At 37.4% G+C, this 13269-nt stretch overlaps 1 protein-coding gene across 8 annotated transcripts in view; it reads right to left on the bottom strand.

Annotated features, from left to right (window-relative positions):
* SH3KBP1 (SH3 domain containing kinase binding protein 1) overlaps positions 1-13269 on the bottom strand; it is a 212755-nt gene that overhangs the window by 101859 nt on the left and 97627 nt on the right. For 7 of the 8 annotated variants that reach the window (XM_058840401.1, XM_058840394.1, XM_058840428.1 and 4 more), the window contains one exon: positions 4300-4406. In XM_058840401.1, coding sequence (XP_058696384.1) covers positions 4300-4406 — 107 coding nt within the window. Of the gene's footprint in view, positions 1-4299; positions 4407-12230; positions 12280-13269 lie in introns of those variants that run through there. The other variant, XM_058840446.1, reaches the window with a different exon arrangement.

Below are 13269 nucleotides of genomic sequence, written 5' to 3'. Positions count from 1 at the left end.
TTGTTTGATTTTGTGGTTTGGATTTTTGTTGGGGTTTTTAATATCATCTTCTGAACAAGAAACTGAGGGACTACAAAAACAATCATGTAGAACTTGGATGACCTTAAATGGACTCAGTGGTACTTGCACCCTCATTTCCCCAAAAAGAAGTCCCCTACCACATGAACTAACCAAATAAGAAGTAGTCATAGAAATCCTCATGAACAACCTGTTGAAGACAATCTGGAAAAACTGTCACAGCATTCCACAGAAAAGAAACTGAGAGACGTGAAACCACAGCATTTATTCCCAGCTGTTTTCTTGTAATTTATACAGCTCTATATTTGTGACACAGACCAACCCCTCACTACAGTTAAATATTCACTATTTAACTAATTTTTATTTAACTAATTTAACTAATATTTAACATTATTTAACTAATATTTAACATATTTAACATTAGCTCAATCCCCAGTTTATCCTGTTCTTGGACATGGTTTGCATCACTTTATCTGATAACAAGAACAAAAAAAACCCCATCCACTAATCTTGCAAATAAGAGGCCAAAGATTTGTCAAAATTCAGTTTGCATTTTTATAATTTCAAAGGAGTTACTGATAGATTTTGATCATGTAATATGTGGCAATGTTACCTAAAAGTCAAAAATAAGCTCAGTGGTATTACAGAAGGTGTCAGGCAAAGACTTGTGAGCTTAACTCCATGCACTACACATTGCCAAAAAGCTGACTTCTCAGCAGGAGGAGGCCAAGAGGTGACAGCAGCACAGTGACAGAGTAATCCCAAATGCAAGCAGCCTCAGAACTCTTGAATGATGTGCCAAATGTCCTTACTCTCATGGTACAGGTTAATTATCTGGCATCCCATGAAAGTGTAAGGGTGAAACATAATTGGAATTTAGATATTTGCATTTAATAAGACAATTAGTTGCAGTTGTATTTTGGAACAACTGTAATTAGAATTAGAGGTAATGAGGTAGGAAAATGACAAGCAAAAAGCTATCAATCACACAATAAATGTGAACATAAACAATGATGAAAATGCTTCTCTTGTTAGCTTTAAATGTACTTTTAATTTAAGTCTGTTAATTAATGTCTCATGGGTATCAGTGTCTCTGTAGTTATGGAAACCTATTTTAATGACAAGAATTTTATCTATTGTGTTGAATGTTTGATCTCATTATAATTAACTTCTATCTAGGACAAATAGGAAGGAACTATGAATTCTGAACACATACAACCTCTAAGGATATCCATCTGGTGACAAGTTCAAAACTCACACTTGCTGTTGTTTCAAACCACTCTACAGCCCCAAATCACTTCTGCTGAAACAGGAATTTCCCATTCAACCTACTACTACTACTACAGGCATAAAAAACCCTTTTGAAATATCTTATCCCATCTGTTGGCACCAGGAGGAAGGATATGGGCAGCTTTGGATGCTATTACATATGCAGAGGTGGGAGAAGGGAAGACATCATCATCCTCAGCACATCCCCCTGTGATGTCAGTGTAACCAATTTTCACTGGGAGTCTGGGGAAACACCCTTGGGCACTGCTGGAGGCAGCTGAGACTTGTGTTCCCTTCTGTCAAACCTGTGCTGGAGGCAGTGATCTTGAACAGGCTTGAGGAGGAGCAGAACACACTACGTTAAGAATGAAGTCCAATTAGGTTTTCTTTGTAGCAGGAAAAGTTTAATGAATTCAACCAAAAGGAACATTTTAACACTTTTTTTTTTTTTTTTTTCTTCTCAATAACTACATGAAGATATATAGACAGTATATTGACATAAATAATACCAGTTTTAGTTTGCTGTAACTCAGTTAGGAATTGATTTATTTTCAACTAAACATAAATCTATGGAGATTTTAAAATATTAAGTCAATTAAACCAATGACTTTAACTGATACAACTTTCTTAGGAAGATACACTATAATACTGTCTGTGGGAATTAGAGACTTACTCATGAAAAAAAGATGGGATAAGAGAAAAGAGCAACTGGAAATGGAAAGTGAATGACCATTAATGTTCCAGTTACACTGAACTGCTCTAAATAATGCAGAAGATATCATCCAGTTTTTAATCCTGAGTAATGATAAACAAAACCTGTATTTTACAAGAATTATCTCAAATTGTTGCCTTTGTGGAAAGGCTTTTTCTGGTTCTTTGGTGAGGGGGGTTCTGCAATAATACAGCATGATTTTGGCCCTTGCAAAGAAACCTCTTCAACTTTCACAACTGAGGAAGACCTATTTTTTAAATAATAAGTCACCCACATCAAATATTTATCATTTGAAATAAGAAGCATTGTATAATGACAAAAACGCTATGAATTCTATTTCAATGTAATGACTCTTTATGGGCATTACATAAAAGCAGAAGAGTTAACAACTAAATTAGCACATTTGTTGGTGCAACTTTCTGCACCAAATTAAGTTCCTGTTTCAAAAGAAATAGTCTACTACCACAAACTACCACATCTACTTTTTCGAGGAATTAACACTATTATGATAAGAGCAGAAGAGGAAATTGCAACAAATGTTCAACATCAGCTGCTTGATATCAACCATAATGGAAAATAAAAGTCCCACAACAATACTTCCTGAAGCACTGAGAATTTTTTTTTAATTTCTTATTTTCCCTGTTCCACCAGCTAATCTACTTTCACCCAAAAGAAAACCCCAAGCAAGTTTCAAAAAACATGCCCTTAACTACAAGCACACACATGGAATGTTTCACTTTTATAGTTCTACATTTTACAATTTTAATGCAGACATTTTCAGTCTCTTTTGGATATAAATAAATCAGGTATGTATAATTAAGTTTTTCAAATTTAAAAAAAGACAAGAGATACATTCCAAAAGTGTGTCATCTAAATTATTTAATCATGCAATTCATTCAGTAGAGTTAATTTGTTGGCTGGATACTAGGAAAAGATTTTATTCCATTAATTTACTCTTAAAAGACACAGACTTAAAACTTTTAAGAAGCATTTGCATGGCCATGTGAGGTCAAATATACCTCAAATTGCCCAATGAAAACAGTTCATGTGACATCATGAAACTCACTATAATATGGAGTTTACAATATATTCAAAATATGCTCTTATAACCTTAAATTCCCCCATTACAAAACTGCTCACAGACAGAATAAGGTTGGTTAAGTGACACATCTGATTCCAGGGGCAGAATGATGTGCAGAGCTGGTGTGCACAGCTAGGTTAGAGCAAAACCAGTGATCACTAAGCTTCTTACATTCAGATGTGAGAATTTAATCTCTTATAAGAAAATGCTGGATGCCATGTAGATTACAGTAGAATTTATACTCTTTTCAAATTGATTGCTTAAGTGACAGACGCAAGAAAAAGTAAATTAACTATATATCCTTGAAAAGAAAGTAAATGTTGCATTACTGCTGAGTCATGGCAGAGAAAAAAATCCTACAAATAAATGATACAAACTGCAACACACATTATATTGGCTGCCTGAGCAGACTAAGGTCTTCTTCTTAAAGTTAAATAAATATGAAAAGATTAGTTTAAATGCACTCTACTTAAAGGATGCATGCTATCATTTTGACTTTGGTCCTCATGTTATTAAGCTCCAGAAGATATTTGTAAAATCTCTAATGGAACACTGAAGGTTTTGGGTGCAAACACCATTTCTTGATCCTGCAGCCAGGGTCACCCATGCAGAGAAAATCTCTGTCTCTCTGTCCAAGCTTGCATAATTTGTTCCAAATTTGTGTAATTAATTTTCCACATCCAGTTCTAACCAAAATAAATGCATCTTGAGTCTCTAAATATTTTGTTGAGGTTTTTTATTTGGTTTTAGGGTTTTTTTTAAGCTGATTAAGACCAAAATTCTTAAAATTTGCTGCCAAAGAAGACAAAAGGTGAACTCCTGTAGAGATTCAAGTAAATTTCTTAAATATGTTTAACTTTGCAAAGGTAGTTTTTCCCTGTAACTGGCTTACTAAAACCGTGAAAAGTTTTTTCTGCTATAATCTTTGGTTCTTCAGAGGTATGAACTCAAGAGCTCTGTAACATGAATTTAGAGCCCTGAACAGAAGACTGAAACATCAACTGATGTAAAACCAGCAGAAATGCTACAGGGGGAAAAAAGTATCACAAAATCCATAAGAAAAAAACCAACAACCCCTAATCCCAACAATAACCCCAACCAGACAGGTCAGTATAGCAGAGAAGAAAAATGTCTGGTTTAAATTATATACTGAGGAACTTAGCATGCACAAGACATGTCAGAAATGCATGTATGTATATTCAATTAAAGATGTGCTCACCTCCCCCACAACTTCAATGATGTCACCAACTTTTAATTCCAATTCATCTTCATTTTGAGGCATATAACTGAAAGCCACCTGACATCTCCTTCTTCTGTTTCTCTCTCCTGAGGGAAATGAAGGAAATAGGGAAATCAAAAAATGAAAATAAAATTCCATGTCAAACACAAGCCAGGGGAAATTATTAAAGATGAAAAATTATTATTTGAGCATTGTTATCAGACTCTTTTTTTTTCCTATTTTTGTGATACTTAGTCTATCTAGATTTAACTTATAAAAAGAGCCAAAATTTAACTAATTTGGCTTCCTAATGACAAGATGGACAAACTTCACCCAAAGGATCTTTCCAAGTGCATTGGCTACAATTTCTCTTCTAGGCTAATGCTCTATACACATGATGTAGGCAAATCCAGAAATTGGAGAGATGGGGAAGGGATCTAAAGCTTATAAGGAAATAAGCTCTCAGCTGTATATTTTTGTCCACAATTCTTTTACAGGTGCAGAAATAACTCATTAACCATTCTTTATATGTTTTTCACAGAATCACGGAATTGTTTAGGTTGGGAAAGACCTTTAAGACTGTTTAGTTCAACTGTTGATGCAGCTCTCCCAAGACCACCACTGAACCACATCCTTAAACTCCCACATCTATATGTCCTCTAAATACCTCCAGGAATGGTGACTACACCATTTCCCCAGGCAACCTGCTCCAGTGCTTGACAACACTTTCTGTGAAGAAATTTTTCCTAACATCCAATCTAAATGTCCTTTGGATCCAACTTGAGGCCATTTTCTCTTATCCTGTCACTTGTCACCTGGGAGAAGAGCCCACCTCACTACAAACACCGCTCAGGTGATTATAGAGAGTGTTGACGTCCCTCCTCAGACTCCTTTTCTCCAGGCTAATCAATCCCAGGTCCCTCAGCTGCTCCTCATTGGACTTGTGCTCCACACCCTTCACCAGCTCTGTTCCCTTCTCTGGACGTGTCCCAGCACCTCAATGTCTTTCTTGCAGGGAAGGGCTCCAAGCAAGGCATTGATCTGCTGGCTCATGTGTCTTCTTGCATCCTCATTCCCTGTGACTGGAAGGATAGAGAAGAACACTGCTTGTGCTCCTGATCCCTTAAGCAGCTGTCCCAATGCCCTGAAGAATCAATCTCCTGATTGCCCTTAGTCTGCTAGCTGCAACTTTCTCACTGCCTACCTGGGAAATCAATAATGTGAGGGCTGTACCAGGGTAGGAACCTTTCCATCCACCTTCAACCCCAGCTCCAGGGAGACTGCAGAGTTCCCAAAGAAGTGGGTCCTATTGGCAAATCAAGCCTTCTTCTCCCTTCAGAAGACAGTCTTCCACAATAGTGACCTGCCTTTTTTTTCTTTATAGTAGCTGTTTGGACACAGGGCATAGGCTGACATCACCATGGTGACATTCCCATGGCAGATGAATCATCATCACCATTGTTCAGTTCCACTTGCAGAGCCTCACAGGCACCAGGGAGGTGGGGAACTCACAGAGATACTCCTGCTGCAGCAGGCAGGAACTCACATTTATATATCCATGCAGATATATATGTGTGTGTATGTCTGTACACACACGTATTTGTAAGGCGCACTAATGTTAGGTTAAAAAAAAATAGAAGGAAAACCACTGTAATTGGGTTAGTAAGATTAAGACAGGCTAATCTTGATAATCAACCATACACTGGAAATGTTGATAACAGCAATCTTTCTCTTCTAGCTTGGATGTCCAGGCTGTGAATCCATAGCTTTGAGTTAGACCCCTTACTTGTCACTTCTGCCATCTGATTTTTAAAAGAGATAAATGAAAATACTCTGTTCCAGAGGTTTGTTTGCCAGATCTGCTCACTTACATATAATTATAGTTGTATGAGATGAGAGAGCTTCCCTAAATTAAGCTGCTAAACTGGCTGCTTAGCCTCTGTTAGCTGAAGTACTACTTGCTGATATGAATCATGACTGTGTCGGAATGTGGTGGAGGAGCAGAAGGGAAAAAGAATTTATTCAAAATATAGAATTCCCTGACTATTCTCTCTTCTCTAGAAGGTGTGCATTGTATAAACCATGCTATTTCATGTAATTTGTATACATGTATCCACACAAATATAAACAGGCACTCTATACAAGTAAATGCACCTTCTCTCATGATATTTCTCTTTACCGTTAAACAGGCTCAATATACACCAAAGTTGAAGGTGACTTTGAGTTGAAAAGTTGAAAGACGCTTTCCAAGCATGGTCTTAATCTGAAATTAAATTAAGAAGTAGATTTTATGGTGAGTCTAATTTTTGTTCTGCAATGCCTCTTGATAATCCTGCTCTAGAGTGAATAGTGATAAAAAAAGCTGCAGATTTTTTTTTTCTAATCTAGTAATTGAAACTAAGGAAAGAAGGTAGAAAGGAACCCACTGATTTTTGCTTTCTGCCAGTATTTTTCACAGCCACTGCAATCCTGCATGAGTGACAGCTCTTTGAATGTCAAAATTAATACCTTAATGCAGTGTAACCAAACTCACTCAAATTGTCTCTTTTTTCCACCTACAGATGCCTGCTCATTCTTCACCATCTAAATTAAAACAGTCCTAAATGGACAAATTTACACAGCTGCATTCCAGATAAATGTAATAAATACCTTCTATATTGAGGGCTTCTTTCATTGTGCAAGAGAGGCTGGCTATTTCCCCTAAAAATAGCATTCCCACTATCATTTCTAACACCAAGTAGCAACTGATGTTGCTGATGTTGCCTGATGTGACAGATGGCAGTTGTCATCTTATTTAATAATAAATATCGTGTGACTCTTTGGAGAATATTTTTGAGAGTAAGAAATAAACACAGTTCTGGATGTTAATAATACAACTGTATGAATTCTCCCCCCTTCCAATCCATAAAGTTATTACTCTATACAAACTATAGTGAAAGTCTGCATTTATCTCCATTAGTGTCATGGTTGCCTCACTGTTCTCCCCTCTCCTTCCAAATCTTTCTCTGAAGAAACACTTCAGGGAAGAGTTGCTAGCCTGCAAGAGACTCGGATGCTATGTACCAATTAGTTGTTCTCTCTGATCTAATGCACGACAACAGACCCAGCACTGAATAGCTTTGGTTTTAAGGAGAAGTTGCTGATGGTGCCTATGTGCATGTGTTTCTTGAGAAGAACACGAGTTGTGTGAAGAACTCTACAGCCCTTTTTCTACTGGTGTGGCTAGAACAGACTTTAAGAGGTCTAAAGTTAGGTCAAATGGAAAAGGAATTAACTTGTATTTAGATGTTTGAAACAAATAAGCAAACAAACAAATAAATCTTTGAGGGCACAAATCTAAGTTGCTTCAAAGTGGTGTTTGATTGGACCCTCAAAGTGGTGTTGCTGCCCCTGACAGCAGGAGACCATAAAGGGGTTTCCTCCAGCTGTAAACATGCAAGAGAGACCATCTTTTCCACACATTTAAATGCCCCTCTGGCATTAGCAACAAAGACAAAAGAGGCAAGGGCAACACATTGGTGTTCAATGCTTACCTTTGTAAGGGTCATGGAAACCTGAGGCAATGCTACACACACAGTCACACTGTCACTTCAGCATCAGGCCTAGGAAAGGTCACAGACTGACAGCCCATGACAGCAGCAGCTGCTGCAGCAGCAACACAGATTGGAAGTTAACTGTTTCAAAGTTAACTGGAATTTTGAAATCCAAATGACCTTCTTTTTTAAAACTTAAAACCTCTGTCATGAAACATATGTTTATATCAATGTGTGCGTGTGTGAGTGGGTTATATGGTGGTTTCTGTAGTCTTATTATCACTGATGCCAATGTTCTTGTAGCCTATCCTCTCACTCTATAAGGACAAAAAAGACAAGTTGAAGAAAATTCCTGACTTCTGTTTCAGATTTTCCTACACAAAACATCATCTTCCCATCAGTCTCAGTTTGATTTTTGACTCTTCCAGCTTTCAAAGCTGTATCTGTAACTGGGGGAAGCAGGTTCAGCACAGTGTCTCCAGGCCAGACAAGCTGGGCTGTGATTTGATTCAGCTAGAAACCAGTTCTAAATTTAATGTGCAAAAAGGCAAAAGGCAACTACTGATAATTAAAGATGACTTATACATGTATAGGAAAGATGATAATGATTTTAATGGTACAGCTGTTTTGGACAGCCAGCCTAGATGGTTACTAAATATTATCTTTTTTTTTTAATAAATCATTAAATTGTTGACTTAGCTTAAGACAATTTAAAGGGGAGTACTCTAAAATTAGCTCTTCCCCTTTGTTTTAACCAATCCCTTTTCACCAATAAGCAGAAACAAAATATGAGTTATCCATGATAACTGTGTGTATCAAAATGCACGTTAAGAAAAAAGCTAGAACTGCAAATTTCCTTCCAAAAGGTAGATGCTTTTGAGAAAACCACCTAATTAAGAGCAAACTGATAGGATTAAAAATATTAACTTTTAAAATTCCTTTAGGTGTATTTAAGATAGTTATTTAAGACTTCAAATAATCTTAGTCATACTAAATTCTAATGTGGATTCTGCCACTATCTTCCACAAAACAAGGACTCCAGCCTCTTATCCTTTCCCACTAGAAAAAATAACGATTTTGGTTTTAAAAGGCACCAGAATGACCAATTTCCAATTTCCTTCTTTTCCTGAAGGGCTTTGGCAGTGTAATTCTGACCTGGGGTTTAACATGTCAATTCCAACTCTTTCATCACCCACATGCTGTTAAAAGGTGAATGGCTTTGGATGGATGACAAAAAAAATGCTGCTGAGGTCTCTTTCCCGTCTAGCAGAAAACAGAACTAAGATGTGTGGGAATACTGGGTGGGCAAATCCATATTGGGGGTGAAGATGAGGGGGTTGTTTAGTTTGGGTTTTTTGGTCTGGTTTGAATTTATGACATTAATATACCAGAGGCAAACTGAAGGAGGTGAGGGTAGACAGAATATCTGAGGTGCTTCCAGTACTCTCTCAAACAGGTTATGTAAAGCTGCTGTGTTTTTCTACAGGCAAATGAACCGGGAATTGCCCTGCTTTGACATGTGCAGCTAAATCACAGGGACTGCAGGACTCCATTAAACACAATTAAGCCACAATGCAGTATGGCATCACTGCTAGTAATGTATTACTCTGTGTGTTAATGTACTGCTGTTACCCAGGACTGTTTTCTCTTGCTAGACTCTACAGCAGCACTTCAAGTTTCAGTCATCTGGCTGCTGCTCTGGATTTTACGGCCAAGATTTGTCTGTGAGGAACCTGGAAACCTGGAAGACACCTTTTTTAAACACCATCGCATTTTAACACATAGGCACTGTCAGAATAACAGCAAGCCTCATGGTTCAATTAATTTATTCTTTTGTTAAAAACATGCAGCAGTAATCAGGCCTTTTAATGGGTATAATTCTTTTGCATAACAGCAGTAATTAACTGAAGCAACTTACAGCAAAAACACAGTACCAGTGGTCAAAAGCTTTTAGGAGAAAATCATAAATTAACTAAGAAGTTAATTCCATATGCCACAGCTGGAGCCAGGCTTGTGCGTGTGACAGACAGAACTGCAATACTAGAGAGGCTGAGATCACCAATTAAGGCTAACCCAAAGCAGAAGGAAACATTAGATAAATAACTGTAAACAAACTCAAAAGACACTTCCACAGTTTAACCATACACTGCCAAAATTTTTTTCTTTCTCAATCTGAAAGTTTTAAAATGCACATAAATGGAATAGAAACTTCATCAAGAATGCAGTTAAATTATCACCAGCAAATTAGACAAAGCAGCTCCAAACTCTAACAGAAACCCTCGAACTTTGCATCCGGGCTACAAACTTTGTTATCTATCTTTTAGAAATAAAGTGTAAAATACAATATTAAACTACATATTGAACTTAACCACATGCAGAACTGAAATTGTAATTGTTTATCAAATCTACCAGTTCTAGTACCTGTACCTCTTAAACTTCATCATGTAAATTATTATATTTTGGATTAGCATTACTGGTGAAACAATCTATTACAAGATAAAAATTGGAACTTAGTGACAGGGTTCTTAAACTGTACTTTAAGAGCAGTTACACAGTCCTGGTAAATACTGGACAAGCTCACCTAGCTTCCCACCTGTTTCCAGAGATGCAAAAATATTTCGCAGCACCAAGGGGTGTTTTTACAGCAGCCGACAGCTTTTCCCAAATTACACATTCTCTTGCCCATTCTCAACAATAGCAATTTGTTGTTTTGGTCTACTGCCTTTCACAAGCACTGCATTCCAAGGAGCAGTAAATGCTTCTGTCCTCACTGTATTGCTGGGCAAGTCAAGGCACATTTCAATTTGGTGGCTTGCCCTGGTCACCTGTAACTCTGGGGCTTTGTTTACTGCCACATACACCTGGTCCCACTGCCTGGCACTGGTGCTCCCCACTGTCCCTTATGTAATTAGCACTTGTGGACATGAGGGACTCATTATCCAACACGAGGTCTTGCACTTATCTCTACATTTGGTTTCTTTTCTCATATTCAGAAGACTTGTGAGGATACATTATAGAATATGTTTGTTACACTGGCTAGCATAAAGTTCTTATGAAATGACTGTATAAGGAGCTTTAAGAAATACTGCAGACAATAGATATCTGTAACAAGAAATTAGCTTTTCTAAAGAACAAGAAGGAATATACAAACCTGAAATATTCTTTCTTAGATGATAAACCAAGTTTAAAAATGCAAGAACAGAAAAACAAGATTTGCAAATGGCCCAAACAGGCCTTTTCTCTTTCCAGTCTCATTGCAGATGTCATTTTATCATGGCACAATCCCAAAAATTTTGTCCCCTTAGCTAAATTTTGAGATATTGGCCAACTACTTGGGTCTTCGCTGCTTTTTTTATTCAACTCTAAAGAAAACATTTGGATAAACCAAAAGTGAACATGAGTTACTGTTGCATCTTTGCCACTTCTTGCATGTTCAATCACGTAATTCACATGGCTTAAACTGCCTGTGCATATCAGCACTTCAAACATACAGTAAATGAAACAAAATAGCTCTAAATTGCAAATCCACTGTGCATATTCAGTTTTTGTTACGTTCTCCTCACTATAACAAAGACACTTAGATTAAATCACACGAATTCCTACACACCAATCTCTAGAAGTATTAGCTTTATAATACCAGCTTGTTCTCTTGAAGCTGATTTCTGGCCAACTTAACTGCAGATTAAAATTTACAAACACCTTTAAAAAGTATGACTATTTCTTAAAGGCTGCTAACAACTGTGCTACTTCACTTTAAGATACCAGAGCATCCATGCTTTTCAACAGATTTTCAGTCTCTCTGTAATGACATTATATTGCGGGTCTTGCTCTGACCTCTGTTAGATGAGTTTCAAATAAGCCTCTCTTAGCAGGGGAAAAAACCCACCACTGTCAACATCTTATTTTCACTCTAACAGGTAACAACATACATTAAACAAATGTGTCAAGAAATGCTGAAAAGATGCAAAAAATTCAGCAATGAGTTTTCTGCTAGCTGCACTCATGAGAGCTATTACAAAATGAACACATGCAATAAATCAACAACTCTCAACAAAAACCAAAACCCTTTTTCATACTTGGCATCTAGGACATCAGTCAGATTTTTAATCTAGATTTTTGTTTTCCTCGAGAATATCTGTACCATCTGTTCATTTTGCCATTAAAGGCAACAAAATTAAACAAAAATTCGTAACACATCCACAAACAGCAGACACTTTACTTTCCAGTTCAGCAGTGCTCCTAAAGCCTAGGAAACTACATTAAATTTGCCTTGAAACAGAAGCCCACACAAATCCTAAATTCTAGAAAGCTAGCACTAGGAAGCTAAGGGATGCCCTGGTAAACTGGGGAAATAACTCACCCAGTCTGGGGCTAAGGGTCTCATTCTGCAACACATACCTTGGGCAGGAGCACTCAGGCATGTGTCTCCCATGGCAATTAAGCCATGACATTTCAAATCTTTGTGGAGAACAGAGCTTTGGCAGGACTCCTCACTGGGCTGCTGACACGCTCCAGCTCAGCGTGCAGGGTTATACAACTACCTGTCCTTCAGCTCTGCTAAGAGGAAAAAGCCCCAGGAGGAGCCCTCAATTGAACTCCTCATGTTAAGGTTTGTTATTATTTCTCAGCTACCATCCTGAAAATGCTATAATCCAAAATAGCCTGCCATCTTAAAGGGCATGTTATGCTTTGCTTTAGTATTTGAGGGTTGCACAAGAACACAGGAATACATCTCCAGAACAGCAATAAGCAAATATGATAAAATGAAATAAATCAATTATTCTTGCTGGTGCTGGCCCTCCACCACCCCAGGCACCATTAGCTCTGTGATGGCTGAAGCAGAAGATAGGTTTTCTGAAAGGTATCTTGGTAATGAAAGTGAAAATTAACATTCTTTGTCCCACAACTTCAAAAATTAACATTGGCACAGGATCCACACAGGATAGTTCCCTCCACAAGTGCAGGATAAATATTTCTGTATCCAGCAGATCAGACGTGCATCATTAGCCCCCAAAACTGAGCAACAAAAGACAAAAGAAAGAAACAAAAGGCTGTTTTGGCAAGTCAGCCTATATATATTATGTAGGGGGAGAAAAAGTCACCTCAGGCAAGGTTGGAGAAAAAGAGGAGGCAGAGTTTTGCAATACCTGCATCTAGCCAGCTCTGCAGCATCTTTAGTTTTTTCATCATGAGAAACTCTGAATGCCACAGAAATTTTTCCATATATTTTTAGTTGTTCTCATCAGTTAAACCAGTCTCTGTGGCATTTATAAGCATTCATTTTTAGTAAACTAATGAAATATTAAGAGTGATGGCTCATGTTAAGAAGGCTGCCAGGAACTTAGTTTTTTAATATAGTATCATTTTCAAAAGATACCACAAACAAATCATGTTCTTTTGGTCTTCTTCCATTTACTTTTTTCAAAAGATTTTAACA

Source organism: Poecile atricapillus, chromosome 1 (genome assembly GCF_030490865.1).
Source record: "Poecile atricapillus isolate bPoeAtr1 chromosome 1, bPoeAtr1.hap1, whole genome shotgun sequence".
Taxonomy (NCBI): Eukaryota; Metazoa; Chordata; class Aves; order Passeriformes; family Paridae; genus Poecile; species Poecile atricapillus.
The sequence above is the reverse complement of the archived record's forward strand: the minus strand, read 5'-3'. Positions and strand labels throughout refer to the sequence as shown.